Source organism: Xenopus laevis, chromosome 1L, assembly GCF_017654675.1.
Source record: "Xenopus laevis strain J_2021 chromosome 1L, Xenopus_laevis_v10.1, whole genome shotgun sequence".
NCBI classification, from domain to species: Eukaryota; Metazoa; Chordata; class Amphibia; order Anura; family Pipidae; genus Xenopus; species Xenopus laevis.
The window spans coordinates 208,679,425-208,699,550 of NC_054371.1; the positions used below are offsets into that span (position 1 = coordinate 208,679,425).

At 42.3% G+C, this 20,126-nt stretch overlaps 1 protein-coding gene across 1 annotated transcript in view; it reads left to right on the forward strand.

Moving 5' to 3' along the window:
• Positions 1-20,126, forward strand: part of plpp1.L (phospholipid phosphatase 1 L homeolog) — a gene marked incomplete at its 5' end in the record, with an annotated part of 67,822 nt that overhangs the window by 42,802 nt on the left and 4,894 nt on the right. The window contains 1 exon segment of the mRNA NM_001096564.1: positions 7,246-7,526. Coding sequence (NP_001090033.1) covers positions 7,246-7,526 — 281 coding nt within the window.

Here is a 20,126-nt window from a genome sequence, read left to right on the forward strand (position 1 = left end):
ACAAAAAAATAGAATCAGATCTGAAGAGATGGAGATCCAACACACTCTCATGGTTCGGCCGCATGAATGTAGTGAAGATGAACGTGCTTCCCAGATTGCTATATCTCTTTCAAGCCCTCCCGGTCCAGTATCCGAATAATTGGCTGAACAAATTTCAGACAGCAATCAACAGATTCATCTGGCTTGACAAATCACCCCGATTGCGCAAACAGATATTAACTAGGCATAGGTCCACCGGCGGAGCCTCCCTACCGGACATTCACCGCTACTATAAGGCAGCCATTCTCAACAGGATAGTTGACTGGTCACACCACCTGGACAACAAATTATGGATCGAAATAGAACAGCAAGAGACTTCAACTCACCTGCTCCATATTCCATGGATAAACAGGAATCATAGACGGCTCTTCACCAGAAAACACCCCCTGCTACATCACACGCTTGAAACATGGGACAGCATCCAACGAGCACAGGACATGGCGAAGGTTCCCTCTCCTCTGTTACCTATCACAAATAACCCGGACTTCCCGCCTGCACTAAACAGAGAAGACTACAAACCGTGGCTCATAGATGATCACCTACAAATGATTCACCTCGTAGATAAAGGCACCATGGTCACGAGAGAGAAGCTGGACCAGCGATGTTCCTTTACCCCACGGATGCATCTCCAATACAGTCAGCTTAAACATTTTTATTGTACACTAGGAGGTGACAGGGTCTTTGGCAGAAAACTCTCGAAATTTGAACAGCTGTGCCACAGCGCTACTCCTCCAAGACATACCCTATCTACAATTTATAAGGCTGCCACAGGCGAGCAAAACATCATGGAACTCCCGTTTATTAACACCTGGTCTAAAGACCTGAACCTAAACCTGACAGAGGAAGAAACAATAGACATGATACGTACTCTATCTTACAGCTCCAGGTGCAATAGGATTCAAGAGTTGAATTACAAAATTCTGACCAAGTGGTACTACACGCCACAGAAGCTCCATAAAATATACCCTAACACAACAAACATCTGTTGGAGATGCAGAAGTGATGTAGGCTCATTGCTCCACATCTTTTGGTCGTGTCCCTTGATCAAGCCTTACTGGGACTCGGTCCTCCGGGTGTGTCAAAATGTAGCTGGGGACAGAAACCTAAACGACCCGGCCTACGCCTTACTATTTCACATGTCCACGGAAGACAAGTTCCATTTTCACAATTCAGCCCTCCCGCACCTGCTAAACGCCGCAAAACTACTGATACCCAGATATTGGAAAAATCAGCAAACACCAACACCCCGTGAATGGTTGCTGAAGGTAGAGGAGATCCAACAATTTGAACAACGATCAACACACACTGACAAACAGGTCAGAAATTATACTGCACAATGGTTCACTTGGGTTGTATTCAAAGGGAGTCAAGAATATTCTCAGCTGATAGCATGACAAACCAAACCTACCGAGAGGTGTCTCATGTTGCATTCACCTGCCTCCCCCACCCCATCCTCCACATACTCCCACACACACTTTCACACTATGACGCATAGTCAGTAGGGGACGATTAGGCACCAAGAGGAGCGCATGAATAATACTGCATGATGTTGATGTCTTATATCCTGTGCAACATACTTTCTGCAATGTTAATTAATGATAGCAATCCCCTGTTCTTGTATGAAATCTTAATAAAAGATATTTGAAAGAAATCTGAGCCGGTCTTTGATCCAATGGTAAAATTTAAACCTGCCAAATCTACATCTGCATTCACCAACTTATGGCTCAGGTGGACTCATTGGAGGGTCCCATACATGGGCAAATAAGCTGTGTAATTGGTCTAAAGAGCCGAAATTGGCAGCTTAGATCTGCTTGTGTATGGCCACCTTTAGAATGTGAATTTCTATATCATACTAAAATGGAATTTATAGGCAAACCACCCCTTTGAAAGCATAAATGACAGTAAGTCATGTCAACAGTTGGACTTGCGGAATCAGGAGGAATTTCCCAACCTGCTTCCTAGAATTCAAAGGCTGTTGGAGTTATATAATAGCTTGAGGGCCAGAGCCTGGAAGTTGCTGATTTATGTAAGCCTGCAAATCCTCCACCTCTCCCCCCCCCCCTCCTGTGATGGGAGACTCCAAACTTTTTTTTGCATTGCCAGGGTTTATCATGATGTGTTATTTTTTTCCTCCATAAATTAAAACTGGATGACTGCATCTGGGAAAATGTGGTATATTAAGCACTGCAGAATGTTCTGCCCAGTAATGGTCTCTGGGGGCCTGTCATTCTCCTGGGTTTGGGTGGGTTCCATTCTCTCGGCTCTCCACTTTAACTAGCTTGTGCATGGGCAATTCATTATTTCAATACGAGGAAGGAAAAAGTAAATTATACTTGCGTGTTCCTGTGTGCAACAGTAGAAGGTGGTGCCCTGGCCTTTCTTTCCCACTGTTTGCACCATTAAAACAGCTTGTAAATCATTTTGCCATCTCTCATTCTGAGAATCTGATAGCCGCATAGTGACAAAAGGGTTCAGAAACAAAGAAAACCGCAATTTAAAGGTTTTACTGGGGAGAAAAAGACCTTGGAGCCCATCCCAACGCCTCACACATGCCACTGACCTCTTCCAATCCTCTGTATTATTGTGCTGGGTATAAGCTGCACATAACCAGCCTGATGATGAGGATAGGAGCTGGGGCTGATTGCCTGCAGAGCAGTATATATGAGATTTCCTTGCACCCTGCAGTGTGAGTGTGTGTATAGTAAGGTAAGATGGAGTCAGCAGTACTTATATTTGTGCTGCCCAAGGCTCTTCGCTAATGCTGTGTTTTACAGCTGGATGTGTGATGTGACCCTGAGATCCATCTGATACTGCTCCAAGTGCATTCAGTAGGCAGGGGTGACTCTGCAATATTTGCCGCCCTGAGGCGGCTTAAGCAAATCCGCCACTCCCCCTCAGCCCCAATGCTCAGGGTCAGACTGGGCTGGCAGGAAAACTGGAAAAAACCTGGTGGGTCCCGGCCCTCATGGACTCCTGCCGGGCCAGACCTGCTTCCAGATCAACCAGAACTAAAAGAAAAACAAGTGCGGTGCGCAGGATTCCAAGCATGTATGTAGGACTTCTGGCAGGGGGCCCCTGAGGTTTGGAACCCGGTGGGCCCCAAATACACCAGTCTGACCTTGCCAACGCTTACCTTTACAGCATCAAAGGGGTGGCCGAAAGAGTGCAGTAACTGGAAATTCGTCTCTTAAAAGTTATCAGAAATGGCTCTTTGTTTCCCCTACCAACATGGTGTGGCACTGCTGCCTGAGGCAAGGTTCTCAACTTGCTTCATGGCAGGAATCCCCCTATCAGTAGGGCATTCTACATTCAGTACAATTAGGTGCGTTGACAGACAGATTAAATTTTGGCCCTGCTGTTCTACACACCACTGGCCATTAGCCTAAGTTTAAAGGAGAAGGAAAGCTACCAAGGCAGTTTATTGCCAATATATTGGCCACAACAGTGCAAGCTAGAATGCCATTTTCATTCTTTAGAATGCTTTTTCCATACCCGAGTAAACCGCTCTAGACACTGTTTGTTTAGGATAAAAGCTGTCATATTAGCAGTAACGGAACTAGGTGGGGGCGGGCCGTGCAGCCAGGCCCGCCCCCACCCTCGTCCGTGTGATTTTTGTCTCGTGCTGCAGCCGACTCCAGCCGGCTGCATCGTGCGCGATCTGCCTGGGGGGCCCTGCGGGGGTGCGGGCCCTGGCCCAGTTGCACCCCCTGCTTCCCCGGTAGCTACGCCCCTGCATATTAGCTTGCTGTGACATCACTTCCTGCTTCAGTCTCTCCCTGCTTGCTCTGAGCTCAGATTACAGCGGGCAGGAGGGAGGGGGAGAGGAGCAAACTAGGCATGCTCAAGCCCAAGCCCTGGAGGTTTAACCTAAATTTACAGGAAGTTTGAAACAGAAGCCCATGTGTACACAATAGAAGGAGAGGAATGCTGTGTTTCACAGCATTACTTTAAGGGTTTACTAGTGTATTCATATAGACCTTTCTGATAAAGCTTACTTAAGTTTTTAGCCTTTCCTTCTCCTTTAATGTCAGACATGGCTGATTCTCTGCTTGTGCAGGCAGAGAATTGGCCCCTAGACTGGCATCAGCCTTTCCCCTGTGCCCAGAGTCCCCAGAGTCATTATGTTTACCCCAGGTGAGTTGATTTTGCCAGTGTAGTGGCTCATTTTTGCCTTTGTTTTTCCACCGGGCGAATCCGCCAAAGTTGAATTGGAAACAGAATTGAATTTTTCCAGTCTGATCATCGAATTTCCCTCTTGATTAAATTGGAGGCAGTTCATTTCCTCACCTGCGGGGTAGTCAGCAGCTGTTTGTAGATGTTCTCATATGTCATTTCCTCCACTCCCTTTTTAATAACAGGATCTTAATGTGATATTAATGTTACTGCTGCTGGCTGGGCACGAAGTGCATGGAACGGAAATCTGAAGGTGAGAATATTACGCACGAGAAATGGCTCGTGCTGCAGCAGTTACTTTTGTTATCGCTTTAGGGAAGAGACTTCAGTGAATAAAAGTGATAGATTTTTTTTTTGTACCCAAAAACATTGCAACATATTATGCTGAGTAGTGAAGCTGGAGGAAAGTCCTAGTTCTCTATGCCTCTTGTGGGAAAGTATCATTTATGGTCATTTTATGATTACTTCCTTTTTTCTTGCTAGTAAAATTAAGCAAATGGCAGGACAGTCTTGTATTATGGGAGGGATTCTTGATTTACTCTTAGGATCAGAGCACTTGTCTCACGAAAGGATCAAATTAGCCATAAATTAAATGGCTCCTTTTACTTTTACCACAATGTTGCCCTATGAGCTCTTACACAGGCTGATAAAAGCTGCCATCTCAATCTGTCTAGACCAAGTCAACAACTTATTGGCACCTATACGGAACCTTGCCAGCACCCTACCTGATCAATATCAGGCACATAGCTTTTGGCCAACATCCTATTGGAAGAGGAGCACATCAGAGTGTTGATGCAGTCCTCTCCCAACATCACACAGCATGATCCCACGGGCCAGGGACTGAATAAATGTATTTGGTTCATTGTGTTGGAGGCCCAATTGGGGAAATATCTCCTGTGGCAATCTCAGCACATTGATCTTATTCATGTACATCACACATTACTCTCAACTCTGTACATCTGAATGTTGCTCATGGATAAAAAAGGTTGGGACCCCTGATGTAAAGAGAATTGAGGATCAACACCAGCAGGGCTGGGCCAAGGTATTTTGGCACCCTAGGCAAGGGCTTCAATCCGTGCCCCCCACCTGGTCCGCATTTTCCCATATTACCATTCATATTGCCCCTTGTACCAGCACCTATCATATGCCCCCATTTGTACCTATGCCAACAGCATTCAATCCCTCAGATTGCCCCCAATCTGTACATGTGCCAGCATAAGCCAAAACATCCATCATATTATTACCCCCAATGCCAGCAGCATCATATTGCCCCTAATAATCTGTTTACCTGTGCAAGCAGCAGCCAAGATATTGCCCACAAATATGTACGTGCCAGCAGCTGCCAAGAGGAAGGTGGGGAGTGCTTCTGCCCGCAGTATGAACAACAGGCAAGAGGTGGTTGGACTTAAAAAAATATATAAAATTTAAAAACTATTAAGGACCAAGCAAAAAAAAATCCCTTAAAAGTGCGCCCCCCTGCGCTTACTTTGCCTACCCCTAGTTCCAGCCCTGAACACAAGCATGAAAAATATTCCTGGGAGGTGCAAATTAAGGGCTGTGATTGGCTGTTGGTTAGCCCCTATGTGGACTTGCAGCCTATAGGAGGCTCTGTTTGGCAGTGCACATTATTTTTATGCAACCAAAACTTGAATTGCCTGGAATTCCAAAATAAGCACCTGCTTTGAGACAACTGGGAGCAACATCCAAGGGGTTGGTGAGTAACATGTTGCTCATGAGCCACTGGTTGGAGATCATTGCTTTATGCTGTGAAAATCTGCACCAGTTTTATTGAGATCATAGCAAACCCTTTGGGGGAGATGCCCTTCCTCAAATGCCAATTACTACTCTTGAGATTTTGTAGAGTGTTCTGCTTGATTTATATGGATACCCAAATTATTTTAGCTGTAAGCATCTGTAGGGATTGGCATTTAATTGTGATTGATGCTAACCATGTATGCACAGCTTGAGTAATTTTTCACTAGTAGCGGGTGCAGGGATACCCTTGATAATTCAAGTGAATGGCAGATCTCAGGATGAGATGAGGGGGAGGGGTATTCTAAATTCTGGCTGATATCGAACTTATAATGTACCTCAATGTTCGAAATCTGAACATAAAGATAAAATGAAATTTTAAAAATGGTTATAATGTGCGTTTTTTAAAGGCCGGAAAATCAAACTGCTGTTCCTGCATCTTTTAGGGTACAGGGTGAGGTGGATGGAAGTTTACACATCCTTTGATGTAACTTAAATATGATGGTCAGTGATGTAACAATACATCATTGGGCCCCACAGCTAAATCATTTTAGGGCTCCATTAACTTCCATTGAAATTGCTCATCAGTAAAGACTCCCAGCAAGTTTTCTGCACTCCAAACAACCCTTACTGACACTGGTTCTGATGATTCTGTTCTAATAACCCAGATGTCTAGTCCAGTGCACTGCTCAGTTGTTTGTTCTTGTTTGTAGACTGCCTAGAAGCTCCCATATTGATTGCCTACATAAAGGGACTTAAACAGTAGTAGTGTTTTATGCATTGGTTTAAAGGGGAATTCTGCTCAAATAATGAAAATATATTGTAAATCTATAATGTAATGCATTGTACACCCCCTAATGATTATAATTATTTATCTGATACCCCGGGTTGGAGCTCCTGTTTGATAAAAACTGCACTTGCCAGGGTATTTCTGTTGAAGATCATAAACAATCTGTCTGCTAGGGCTTAATTACTCTAGCAACCAGATAGCCTGAACAGAAGGGTAAACCATTAATGTTAGTAACAATAAAATTGAATTCCCACTCTTAGGCTGGTAAGGATAAACTGAAAAAGTGCTTAGATTCATCTGTATCATAATATAATTATAAGTGAATTAAACAGTAACCGTTAACGTTTTAAACTGGTGTTGAAGTAAACCCCCAAGCAGCTAGGAGAGTAATCCAGCAGTTGCCACTGTTTAAGTAAAAATACCCTTCTGCTTTGTCTTGTCTCTGTTTTACGGGACATGACTCTTCCTAACTTCTCTTTGTTTTTTTCCAGATAATATTAGGAGAGGCCTTATCAGTCTTTTATAGTGACTTGCGGTCCGGTGCCTTTATCAGGAACAATTATGTAGCCACTATTTACAAAGCCATTGGGACGTTCATTTTCGGGGCGGCAGTGAGTCAGTCACTGACAGACATTGCTAAGTACACCATAGGTCGACTGAGGCCACATTTCCTGGACGTGTGCAAACCCAACTGGGCCAAAATCAACTGCAGCTTGGGCTACATTGAGAACTTTGTCTGCGAGGGGGACCCTACTAAATCCAGTGAGGGAAGGTAAGTCTTAATCACAGCAATTAATCACTGAATAGAGCGGCATGCCAATGCTGCCCAACTGCTAATGATGTTTTATTCAGCTGAATTGCTTCGGGCGACACAGAGCCCTTTATCCAAGTCTAATCATTGCTTATTCTGGCCAGTGGCAGTGGTTGCTGATGAGATGGATTAATTGCAAATATGGTAAACTTGCTGCTGCTCTATGTTCAGTCAGGGGAGTAAGGGGACAGCATTATTCTGCCTTGCCACTGACTCACTTGTGTCTCCTATTTGCCTGTGAAACTAGAAACCAGATTGTGCAGACCACACACTGTAGCCAACACTGCAATAAGTCCAGAAGGCATGAGTGCACACTGGGATTTACCTAAAATACATGATTTCAGTAAATTACATTAAAAACAGGCCAACGTTTTGATAAATGCACGCACGCTTACAAGGGGGGCGGGTGTAGCTGACCGGTCTCCTAGGGCCCTGTATATAATATATGCAGCCAAGGGCCCTTAGCCTACCCTAGGCTGGTAGCTTTTGGGGAATTAAAAAAAAAATGCCCCTGTACCATGACCATGTACCAACATACTGTATTTCAATTCTCTTTACAGAGTTTATATATCATTCACATCAATCCCTGCTCCAGTGGAGCTTTCAGTTAAAGGTTCATATCACATTCACACACACATTATGGGCAATTTTTATCAGGAGCCAATTAACCTGCCTGTATATTTAAAGGGATACAGTCATGGAAAAACATGTTTTTTCCAAAACACATCAGTTAATAGTGCCGCTCCACCAGAATTCTGCACTGAAATCCATTTCTCAAAAGAGCAAACAGATTTTTTTTATATTCAATTTTGAAATCTGGCATGTTTTCCCATGACTGTATCCCTTTAAGTATGAAAATATGCCATAGAACTCCTAGAAACACAAGCATGGAGAGAACATACAAGCTCAGCATTGCAGAGTACATTTAAAATGATTACTATAGAAAGGCTTTTACCATACATTTAGGGAACTGAAAATTCTGGCAGAAGGCAGTCCACGTACAAACACTGCTTTCATACATAAAGTATTGTTGCTGTTTGTGTTGCTCTTGACTTTAATGTCTGGATGCTCTGATTGGCTGCACACAGAGCAAACATTGATTATACTAAGTACTAGAGATTTATTTATTTATTTTTTCGTATTTTGCCTGATGAAGGGCCCTGTGTGCTCCAAAAGCTTGCAATTTTTACTTATTCAGTTCGCCAAAAAAAGGTATCGCCAGATAAATCATTTTCTGCACCAGTGGCATTCCTTCACAGTGCTGTCCCCCCTACGAGAAATCTTCACTGGGGCCCTGGACACGTTCAGCCCCTCTCCCTGCCACCCGCTAGCATCTCTGCTGCTCATTCCCAGGTAGGAGAACCGTCTGGGAACGTTATTTTATAGCTGTAGAGGAAGTAGACCCCATGGTCCAGACCCCCAGTCTGCAAAGAAGACCGTAAAAAGTTATATAATGCTGAAGTAAATATCCTGTTATGTTTCCCAGAGTCACCATGGGGGAATAAATGTGGAATAATGACCCCAACCCTCTTTTTTAAACCAGTCTTTTCTTATTAAATTACAAAATAGCAAAGTAAAGGGATACACCAAGCACTGGAGTAGAAATTGCTGCCTTCCTTCAACATACAGATATAGCAGGGGTTTCCCTAACGCTAACAACACTCTTTGTATCTTTTGTTTGTAATTTGGGGTGCTTTCCTGTGTCAGTTAATCGCAACCATGAAGTGCCCGTGTGACACAATTGCTGGTGCCAAGTAATTCCTTCCTAAAAGTTAGTTTTTTTTTTGTTTTTTTTTAATATTTGAGACTAATATTGCGGGTTTACAATCTATTATTTGAAAAAAGAAATAATCCCACTGAAACGCTCTCCTTTGCAAATAACCTTTTGTTTTTGTTGCTGTGCAAGATGTAATTGATAAAAATGCCTTTTTCCCCAGTTTTATTTCTGGTTGTTTTTGGATATTTCTTAACGTTAATGGGGTTGTTCACCAACTTTTAGTATGACATAGAGAGTGATATTCTGAGACCATTTGCAATTGGTTTTCAGTTTTTCTTATTGACGGTTTTTGAGTTATTTAGCTTTTTATTCAGCAGCTCTTCAATTTGCATTTTAAGCAATCTGGTAACTAGGGTCCAAACCCTAGCAACCATGCAAGAAACTGGAAAATGAATAAAAGTCGTTCTAAATAGAAGGATCAGTAATAAAAAGTAACCATAACAATACATTTATAGCCTTACAGAGAATTTGTTTTTTTAGAAGGGAGTCAGCTGCAAAGAGTCAGAAGAAAAAGGCAAATAACTATAAAAAATAATGAAAACCAATTGAAAAGTTGCTTAGAATTGGCCATTCTATAAAATAATAAAAGTTACCTTAAAGGAACAGTTCAGTGTGAAAATAAAAACTGTGTAAATAGATAGGCTGTGCAAAATAAAAAATGTTTGTAACATAGTTAGTTAGCCAAAAATGTAATATACAAAGGGAGGAGTGAACTTTGATCCTCAGCATTCAGCTCAGATTCAAAAGCAACAGATATGACCCATGTGGGCCCCCCTCAAGTCTCTGATTGGTTACTGCTTGGTAGCCAGGGTAACCAGCAGGAAAAAGCAGGAAGTAGTGATCTTACTGACATGTTACACATCAAATCACTCCAGCCTTTATATATTACATTTTTGGCTAACTAACTATATTAGAAACATTTTTTATTTTGCACAGCCTATCTATTTACCCAGTTTTTATTTTTACACTGAACAATTCCTTTAAAGGTGAACAAACCCTTTAATGCGCTGTAGGCTTTGCCAGCCCTGGGCTTCACTGTACAGTTTTATACACTTGTCTATATCATTTCTGATAGCTGCTCATAAGTGGACATCGTGTGTAACAGACATATACGTCTCTCTTAAGATGGCCATAGACGCAAAGATAAAGTCGTACGAAACAAAGGTTTGTACGATTTTCGGACCGTGTGAATCATCCTGTCATTTTTCGTGCCATGATAATCAGACAGGTTTAAAGATTTCTGTCAGTTAACAATCATATCTCTGCATGTATCTGACGATATCAATAGGAGATTGTCGCTACTATTAGTCCGACATAACTTTTGTACGATTGCTGCCTGTCAATTCATGGCCAGAAGATCGTCTGATTTTTTTCTTTTACTACTTTATTTAATCTAAATAGTTAGTTGCAGGTCAGAAGATTGAAACGTACGATCGTTTGTCGGACATGATGATAAAATCTGCACGTTTATGGCCAGCTTTAGCCGGAAGCACATTTGTTGAGAAGAACACTTTGCTTCTCTGATTGCTTCAGCAAGAATAATTTGCACAGACTCCTTATTGACGGATCCTGTACACATGTTAAAGTGCTCAGCATATTTTATAGTGACAATTAAGTCCGTGAAATATCAGCAAGTGTTAAGAAAAATGTAGAGGTGCTTGAAATGGCATTTTACGATAAGGAAAAAACTGTAGAACTAATAGCAGAGTGTATGGTACCGAGTGTGTACTTAACACTCCTTTTTTCCTGGGTTAATTTTTACACACATGACATTGAACCAGTGCCCTTGTCAGCTGTATACACACATCTCCATATTCTTCCTTGGAAAATTTAGAAGCTGTGGTTCCTGCTCTTTGAAGTCCATCAGTGCTGGGCGCCTTGTTACTATTATTAAATGTAATTTGACCAGCTGCGTGTCTAACATGTCATTTAGCAGGTTTTCTTTTCAAAGCCAACTGCAAGGAGCCAGGCACCTTTAGCAGTCAGTGTGCAGAGTCATGTTTCTAGGCTAGATTTTTTTTTAAAAGAAATATATATACATAGATATTAGGTGTAGACTCCTGTTTTTACTTTTAATGTTGCCTGTTATTTCCTTTGGCATTTTCTATCGTTCAGAGATGCAGAATTCAATCTATTGATCCCTTGCTGAAACTGCAGCATCTCACATTTCGAGCTACTTAAAAGCATATACACATCTAAATGTGATGTTGCAGTTTGAGCAAGGGATCAATGGATTGAATTCTGTGCCTGTGTAATTATTCACAGAAGCCGGCACATTGGGTGTTTGATCAGCTACATGTGACTGCACTAAATCGGCAGTGCTCCCTAAATCCCTGAAAGTTGAGCTGTGTGCTTAAAGGGAATCTGACTGTATGTAATCCTGTGGTGTGTTGATAAGAAAATTGAGTCTCTGAGACAGGTTCAGAGAGCTCCCTAAAGAGCTGAACAAGGGGACCAGAAGAAACCCCTGAAGTGCCTGTAAGTGATGACTGTGTGACATCCCTGTGCAGGGGATCTTGTCATTCTTCAGTGCAGTTCACATGCACATTGATTACTATAGGGACGGGGTGTGCAGTGCAAGGGAATGGTATCAGAGCTGACATAACTAAGCTCTATGGGAGTGGCAGCATAGCCACTGTATCCCAAGCTTTTATATACAGCTGTGGAGAATCCGTTAGATATCCCTCAACACTTTGCAGGAGGGGGTGGGTATGGGCAGACTGTGGCATATAAATCCTCACCAAAACAAAGTGTATTTATTAGGTGCTACTAGCAAAACATCATATAACGCACACACCTTATAATAATAACTTTATATAATACACAGGATACAGGAATATCCTGTAAATTATATCCTTATAAACAGTGCATAGTGATGTCATCAGTTATAATCGGAGTTTGGTGATGTAATCATTAGCGATCCTAGAGGGGGGCGGGCCCTGGTGTGTGACGTGCAGCCGGGCCCCGTCCCCCTCCGTACGGCCGCATTTGTATGTGGCGCACGGACTGCTGCCGGGCCCTGAGGGGGTGCGGGCCCTGGCCGGCTTGCTCCCCCGGTAGTTCCGCCACTGGATGTAATTGAGGAGTTCCATGAACTGTATGGTCATGGAACTCCTTGGTAACTTATAATATCCTTATTTTACAAGATCCAAGAGGAGGTACTTTATTCACTATACAAACAAAGGATTATAAAACAGAGGACAACAAAGAACAGCTCAGGTAACTCAATATCATGTGTTCTGGCAATTAAAGCAAATATAAAGGATCTATCCCTGACCTGAAGTGCTTACATGAGAATGTGCAATGCAGAAAGGGTTGCCACCTGGTCGGTATTTTACCAGCCTGGCAGGTAAAAATTATGGTTGATCCCAATGTTAATAGGGAAAAATTATAAATATAAAGGAAGGTCGGTATTTTTTTCCGGAAAAGGTGGCAACCCTAGATGCAGATGGATAGGCTTACTCCTTTCTCCTGATTTTCAGTAGCTACTGTAAGAAGACTTCTATGCAGGTATCTCAGGCGGCAACATTTCTGAAGGTGTCATTGATCAATTTCCATAGATGACAGAGGGAATCCCCTTGAGAAGCCTATGGCCACTTATCACCTGACGGTATATAGAGGAGCATTGTGTAAATGACTGGCTGGCTTTGGATTCCCATTGCAGTCTTTGACAAGGGATCTATAACAGAGTTGTTGTTACAGCAACCAGAATGCACCATAAGGGTTACTTGTGGTCACCACGTCATTCCCCTGCTGGGAAAAGAGGAATTTAGTTGTGGTTCTCGCACCTGCCACAGTGAATGAGTTGCATTTGCATGAAATGTGTGAGAAAGAAGAACCTACTATTTGGGAAGGGTTCTGAATACCTGGCCGTACACTTAAATATCCCGTGTGCCCAGCCAGCAATTGTAAATCTTTCCCCTGCTGAAGCTGAAGCCAGGAGACTGGATCCGACCTCCTTTTTTTATATGATGGATATGTTGAAAGCCACGTTCTACAGATGAACATGTGCTGCCAGTGGAAACATTTCAGCAGTGCGCTACACTCACTTTCTCCTCCTATTTGTACTAAGCAAAATGTTTTCATATTGTGGCCCCTTACATTTAAACTGTCCGTCAGCTGTTGGGATTCTGATGAATGACAACTGCTCCAAATACTGGAATGAAGGATGTACATTCATATACATTGGCATTTCTGGAAGTCTGAGGCGCTAGCTTGAACTGGGCCACAGTATAAGGAAGGGAGGATGCCTAATCAGAGGAAATCCTTGTGTTCCCCTTCACTGCTCGGAATAATAACAGCATTAGGTGCTTCTATTATTAAACTCTTATCCAAATTCTATTGTTACCTCAAGGGCTCCTCCACCCCACGGAGTTTTACCAGGAATTTACAAAATTAAATAAACTCTGCATTTAAACCTTAATTATACACAGATTAAAGTGATAATATTTCCACTTGATGACCCCTTTGTTAAACCCATTTAACATTTTATATAAGATGTAATACAGTTATGGGACCAGTTATCCAGGATGCTCTGGACCTGGGGTTTCCGGATAAAAGATCTTTCTGTAATTTGGATCTTCATACCTTAAGTCTACTAGAAAATCATGTAAACATTAAATAAACCCAATAAGCTGATTTTGCCTCCAATAAGGATTAATTATATCCTAGTTTGCATCAAGTACAAGGCACTGCTTTATTATAATAGAGAAAAAGGAAATCATTTTTAAAAATATGTATTTTTTTGATTACAATTAGGGATGCACGGAATCCAGGATTTGGCCTTTTTCAGCAGGATTCGTAGTCAGCCGAATCCTTCTGCCCAGCCGAACTGAATCCTAATTTACATATGCAAATTAGGTGCAGGAAGGGATATCTTTTGGAAGTAGGAAATGTTTTCCCCCTCCCACCCCTAATGCAAATTAGGATTCATTTTGGTATTCTGTCGAATCTTTCACAAAGGATTCTGGGGGGTTCGGCCCCTAATTATAATTGAGTCTATGGGAGACTGGCTTTCTGTAATGCGGAGCTCTCTTGATAATTGGTTTCTGGATAATGGATCCCATACCTGTAGTACTTCTACCAGGGCTGGATTTACATAGCGGGCACCCCTAGGCCCGATGATGTTCGTCGCCCCTATCCCCTCAAATTTTCATCATCAGGACCGGAGCAATGGGGATTGGCGCTCTGGAAAATGTAAACAACTTTTCTCGTGGGCATCCCTAGTGTTTTTGAACCAATGTGGGTGTGGTTGGGCAGCATGCCGCCCCCTAAAATCCTGCTGCCCTAGGCCCCGGCCTTGGTGGATTTTCCACAAATCCAGGCCTGACTTTTACTCATACTTCATATTTATATATTCTAAAGTTCATTGGTTTCTTTGTTCTTTCTTAGTTAAGCTTTGATATTCCTTCCAATTAGTGACTGCAGCAGCACAGTTAATGTTCAGATGCCTTTCAAATAGAAGATAATTGATCCTTCTATGTGTCTTCTGAGAGACTTGGTAGGTTATAAGTGGTGCAACTTCCAGTTGTCAAGACATTGAGAACACCGCTAGGAAGAAGTTTACATGGAGCTTCTGGGCATAACCAACTGGCAGAATTGCTCCACCAAAGTCAAATATAACTTTTTGGCTGATTCCCCTTCTGGTTTCACTCTTGTACCCTCCTTTTCTTTATTTAGTAATTTTTCAGCTGTCTGTTAGAGATATTGGCTTTTCGGTGTGAATCAGCACAAAATTGTGTGCTATGTCTTTAGCAGCAGCAGAGAAAATACAGACGGCACTTTTATTCCTTGTATGAATAGCTGAGTCAGCCCTTAGAAAGGGACTTAGAAAGACTTCTGAGGGAAGTACAGTTTATTTGTAAGGGTTCACAAGTGGCAGAAATATTATGTACTGGGAAAATAGACCTGTGTTTGTGTAAATGTGTGTGTCCTGCTTGGGAAACCAGAAATGATATCCTTTAGCCACAGAGATAAGGCAGTTGTTACCATTAATAACATTATTTCTTGTACATCTGAGAAACCATAAAGTACAGGACCACAGTTTCACACAAGAGCACAAAGTAAAATTGAGGGTATATGAAGCTGCGTCTCCCCAAGGGCTCAGCCGACTGATCAGAATTCCCCCCAAGGGCTGTGGAATCCGCACACACCCACATCTGTGCACAATCCTGAGGAGTGAGTCTGGTGACTTCTGCATGCCTAGGCAAGCTCCATATTAAGGGTTTTTTTTTTTTTGTCGACTAATCGCCTCTTCTTCTGGGCGACCATCTCCCCGAACTGCCTCAGCGTGTCTTTCCATAGACTATAATGAAAAGTCGCCTGCGCTAAAGCACACGTGGCGCTGAGTTTTCCGAAGTCGCCTGAAGTTTCCTTCGTGAGGCAACTTCGGTCGACTATGGAAAGCACCGCGTGTGCTCTAGCGCAGACGACTTTTCATTATAGCCTATGGAAAGACACGCTGAGGCAGTTCGGGGAGATTGTCAGTTACCCCCTTCCAAAAGCTGGCAAGAGCCAGAAGATGGGGGCAAATAATTAAAAACCTATACAAAATAAATAATGAAGACCAACTGAAAAGTTGCTAGGAATAGGCCATTCTATAACATACTAAAAGTTAACTTTAAAAGTATCAAAATAACATACTTTTAATTTGCTGGGAATCTCCCCAACACCATGTGCCATTGCACAAGTTTTACAACGGGGAGGATGAAGAGTTTAAGAACTGCTAAAAATGAAAATCTATTTGACATCTTTTTTCCTTCTCCTTTAAACATCCACAGTCACCAGAATGTATTTTTTTTCCAGTTCAGTTGAGCCCAGGAAGGGGCAAGAGGACAGGTATTACCCTGGAAACAGAGGCAGGTGCCTGGAATGCTTGACAGCATGGCTTGTCCTCCCGCTGATGGGAATTTATAAAGAATTTGTATGCACAGCTGCTCTCCCGGAGCAAGTGGTTACCAGCCATGATGGTTACCAGCTTTTGTTTACCCATAACATGGCATTTTGTGTAACACAAGGTCAGCAGCAGACTGTCAAGGTGAAAAGCACTAAACTCTGGGTTTCTATATGTGAAAAGGATTACAGATAAAATAACAAATGCCACCAGCATAACCATAGTTCTTTTATCTTCTGATCAGTGTTTTTTTTAGTATTTTGTACTGATTTGTCCATCTCTACAGGTGTGATAACCATGAAGTGCAGTTTTACATGTTCCCCTGCAGGGCAACACGTGTGTTAACTGATCTTAATCTGAGTTTCGGGTCTGTACTCACAGGAGAAAATACCCACATGCGTGATAATACATAATGGGTACAGGGCCTAAAACTTCAGCTGCTTTGCCCTATGTTTGGTGCAAAAAGTCTCAGATAATCTGCACTAACTCAATACTTTACTTCTAAAAAGAAATTTAGAAAACTAAATTAGTTTTACTCGGGAGTAGTAACTAGTGTTGTGAGGGTTGGGAAAAACTCAACGCTAACCTGCAAAACCATAACCCGCACCCGCAGATCAGTGGTGTTAGTAGGGTTGCCATCTGGCCGGTAAAAATTATGGTTGATCCCAATGTTATTTATAGGGAAAAAAAGATAAATATATAGGAAGGCTGATATTTTTTTCCAGAAAAGGTGGAATCCCTAGGTGCAAGTCACAAAAAGCCATATCTCAGAAAACACAGCCACTGCAGATTTGTAGCACCCCGGTGTGACCCACACCCACCATGGACACCCACAATTCAGTCCAAACCTGCCCGACCCATAGGTGAACCCATGAGTATCGGGTCAGCCTGCACATTACTAGTAGTAACATATCGCAAACATTCATCAATAATATTCACTCAACTGCAGTTTATTTAATTTTTACATGATTTTCTAGTAGACTTAAGGTATGAACACTATTACTATCCTATGGAAACAAAATTCTGATTGGTTGCTTTGGGTTACTTCACAGTAAAACTGCATCTGGGCTTTTATTGGCCTTTCAGTCACCAGATTTTATTATAAAAGAGATAAAGGAAATCATTTTGCATTATTTGGATAAAATTGAGTCTATGGGGCTTTCTGTAAGTATTGCTATATATAATATTCTATAGCGTTGTTGCTCACCTACAGTTTGGTGTTCCTGAAATCCATCTGCTGCAGTGTCCTGGAGTTCCAGTAAGGACTAGCACTGCTCACTGTTTATATCAGTAACTGCTCATGGTGTCAGCCCTGTTCCAAGCGTTCACTGTGCAAGAGGTGCTGCTCACATAAGGAAAGCTTTGCAGGACCATTGGGAGAATGTCTGTCAGGGTTCTGAAGAATATTCTGAGACCTATTTTATGGCAGTGTAATAATAATACTCATTTGCCCTACAAAAAAAAGCTACATGTCACAAATTGATTTATTCTATTGAAGGAACTTGCTTTGTGTTCATGTGTGTAACGTGCCTGACACGACTATTCTTTTGCAGAGAGATTGTTTTGGTTTCATGAGAGATGAATGGCAGTTTCTCTTTTTCCTGCCCTAGTTTGGTTATAAGGTTGTTTTCTCCTTAGTCATTTTCTGCTTGTTGCTGCCAGAGAGGCCGTGGGTTAATGTAATGTTTGGGAATAGCAGAGACTGGCACAGCAGTAAATGTAATAAATGGGCATGTCAGAAACAAATTATTTATAAACAAATTAAGGGCCCTAGAAGAAAATAAAGCTCTATGTGTCCATGAAGCTTGTAGGACACATGGATACATATTTACATACAGTACATACATACATACATTTAGCTCATGAGTATGAACCCCCCACAACATAAAGCAACATACTCTCGCAAAAAAGCATATATTTAAAACTTATCAAATAACCTCCATTTTATCTCATACACTCCCCATGTGAGTTCATATGAACATTTATAAAATAATCATTGCTCTAAGGAGAAATGAGAACTGGTCCCATTTGGGGGAGCAACACGAGCATAAAGTTCTTTGGGCTGCCAAATAAGGGCTGTGAAATTGGTGGTCCCTAAATGGACACTTGTTTTTATGCAACCAAAACTTACCTCCAAGCCTGGAATTCAAAAATAAGCACCTGCTTTGAGGCCACTGAGAGCAAAATCTAAGGGGTTGGAGAGCAACATGGTGCTCATGAGCCACTGGGTGGGAATCTTTGCTCTAAGCTGTTCTTCCTTTTCTTTATTAGAGAAGAGTAAAAAATCGACTGCCCCTAAAGTACCAGATTATATAAAGAAGCTGCATAAAAGCAGCACAGAGCAACAAACAGAAACAAACCCTGCCCAAAGGTCGGAGGTTGAGAGGGCACAATTGTGGGCTTTATGGTGAGTGCACACGGAGCAGATTGAGGCTTTTGTTGAGGCTAAAGCCAAACTGAACATAATAACCCAAGCACAGACAAAGGGATCAGCAGTCTGGGTTCATGTGAGGATAGCAATACCTTAGAATGGCCACATTGTACTTTGTCTTTGCTTCTGGTGCTTCAGATACCACATGCACTATTGTCACATTGCTTCACATTGTCACACAAAAGGGGTGGGGTGGTTCTGCACAATGGCCGTTCATGGTTTAATGCAGTTTAATCCTTCTCAGTAAATATTGGCATTTACCAAAAATAGAAATCTTGATTTAAGGCAATCTAATCCTTCTCGTTAGGGTAAGGTCACACTGAGCGTTTCGGGGAGATTTAGTCGAGACTAATCGCCTCGTCTTTGCGGCGACCAATCTCCCTGAACGCCTTCCCTCACTCGGACGACTTGAGAAAACGAATCGCCGCGTGTGCTTGGTGCCGGGATTTTTCATTTTAGCCAGCGCAAGAGTGAGGGAAGGCGTTCGGGGAGATTGGTTGCCGCAAGGACGAGGCGATTAGTCGGCAGGCGACTAAATCTCCCTGAAACGCCCAGTGTGACCTTACCCTTAGGGAGGAATTTGGGAAAGAAGTATTAAATAAAATAAAATTGGCAACCAGGTGCTTTTTTATCACATTGTGTTTAGTCAGAGAAATAATAGAGGGGCACCACGATATGCCCCTCCAGTCAGCACAATGCTCCGTGTGCTCCGCCACCAGCGTCCCCACTGTGCTATAAATCCAATAGGCAATTGATTCAGACGGCACTCCGGATAAAAGTCAAAAGAAGTTTATTGCAGTAATAGAGTGAACATGCTCGCCTTGCGCATTTCGGGGTGCCTATGATTAAGGGAGTGTTTCCCGAAATGCGTTGCTGCAATAAACTTCTCTTGACTTTTATCCGGAGTGCCGCCTAAATCAATTACCTATTGGACATTGTGTTTAGTGGTGCAGATTCTCATGCTCACATTTTTAAAGGGGTTGTTCACCTTTGAGTCAGCTTTTAGCATGATGTAGAAAGTGATATTCTCATGCAGATGTGAACCACCCCTTTAAAAACAGCTCTTATGAGAACAGTTACGTCTGGGTAGATCAGTTCTCAGGGTATATATGGGGCACAGGCCGACCTGGAAAGAAACAGGACTGTAGCCCCTTAACTTCTTTTTAGGGTGCCTGATTGCTCAAACAAGCAGATGAATGTTATTCAGCCATCTGTGTGATTGCCATACTAGAGTGTTGAGATAAGTGCAGAGATCCCCTGGATTCCTATTGTGGGAATTTGCTTGTTGCTTTGCCTACCCAACTGATTGTGAAAGCATATAGTCAATAATACTTGGCCCTTGATCGTGTGGCACAGGATATGGAGAAGCGTTAAAGGGACACCAGAAATGTACTTTTTTTTACATTTATCATAACATTCTTTGCATACTATTTATCATTTTGCCATAATATCATTTGCCCA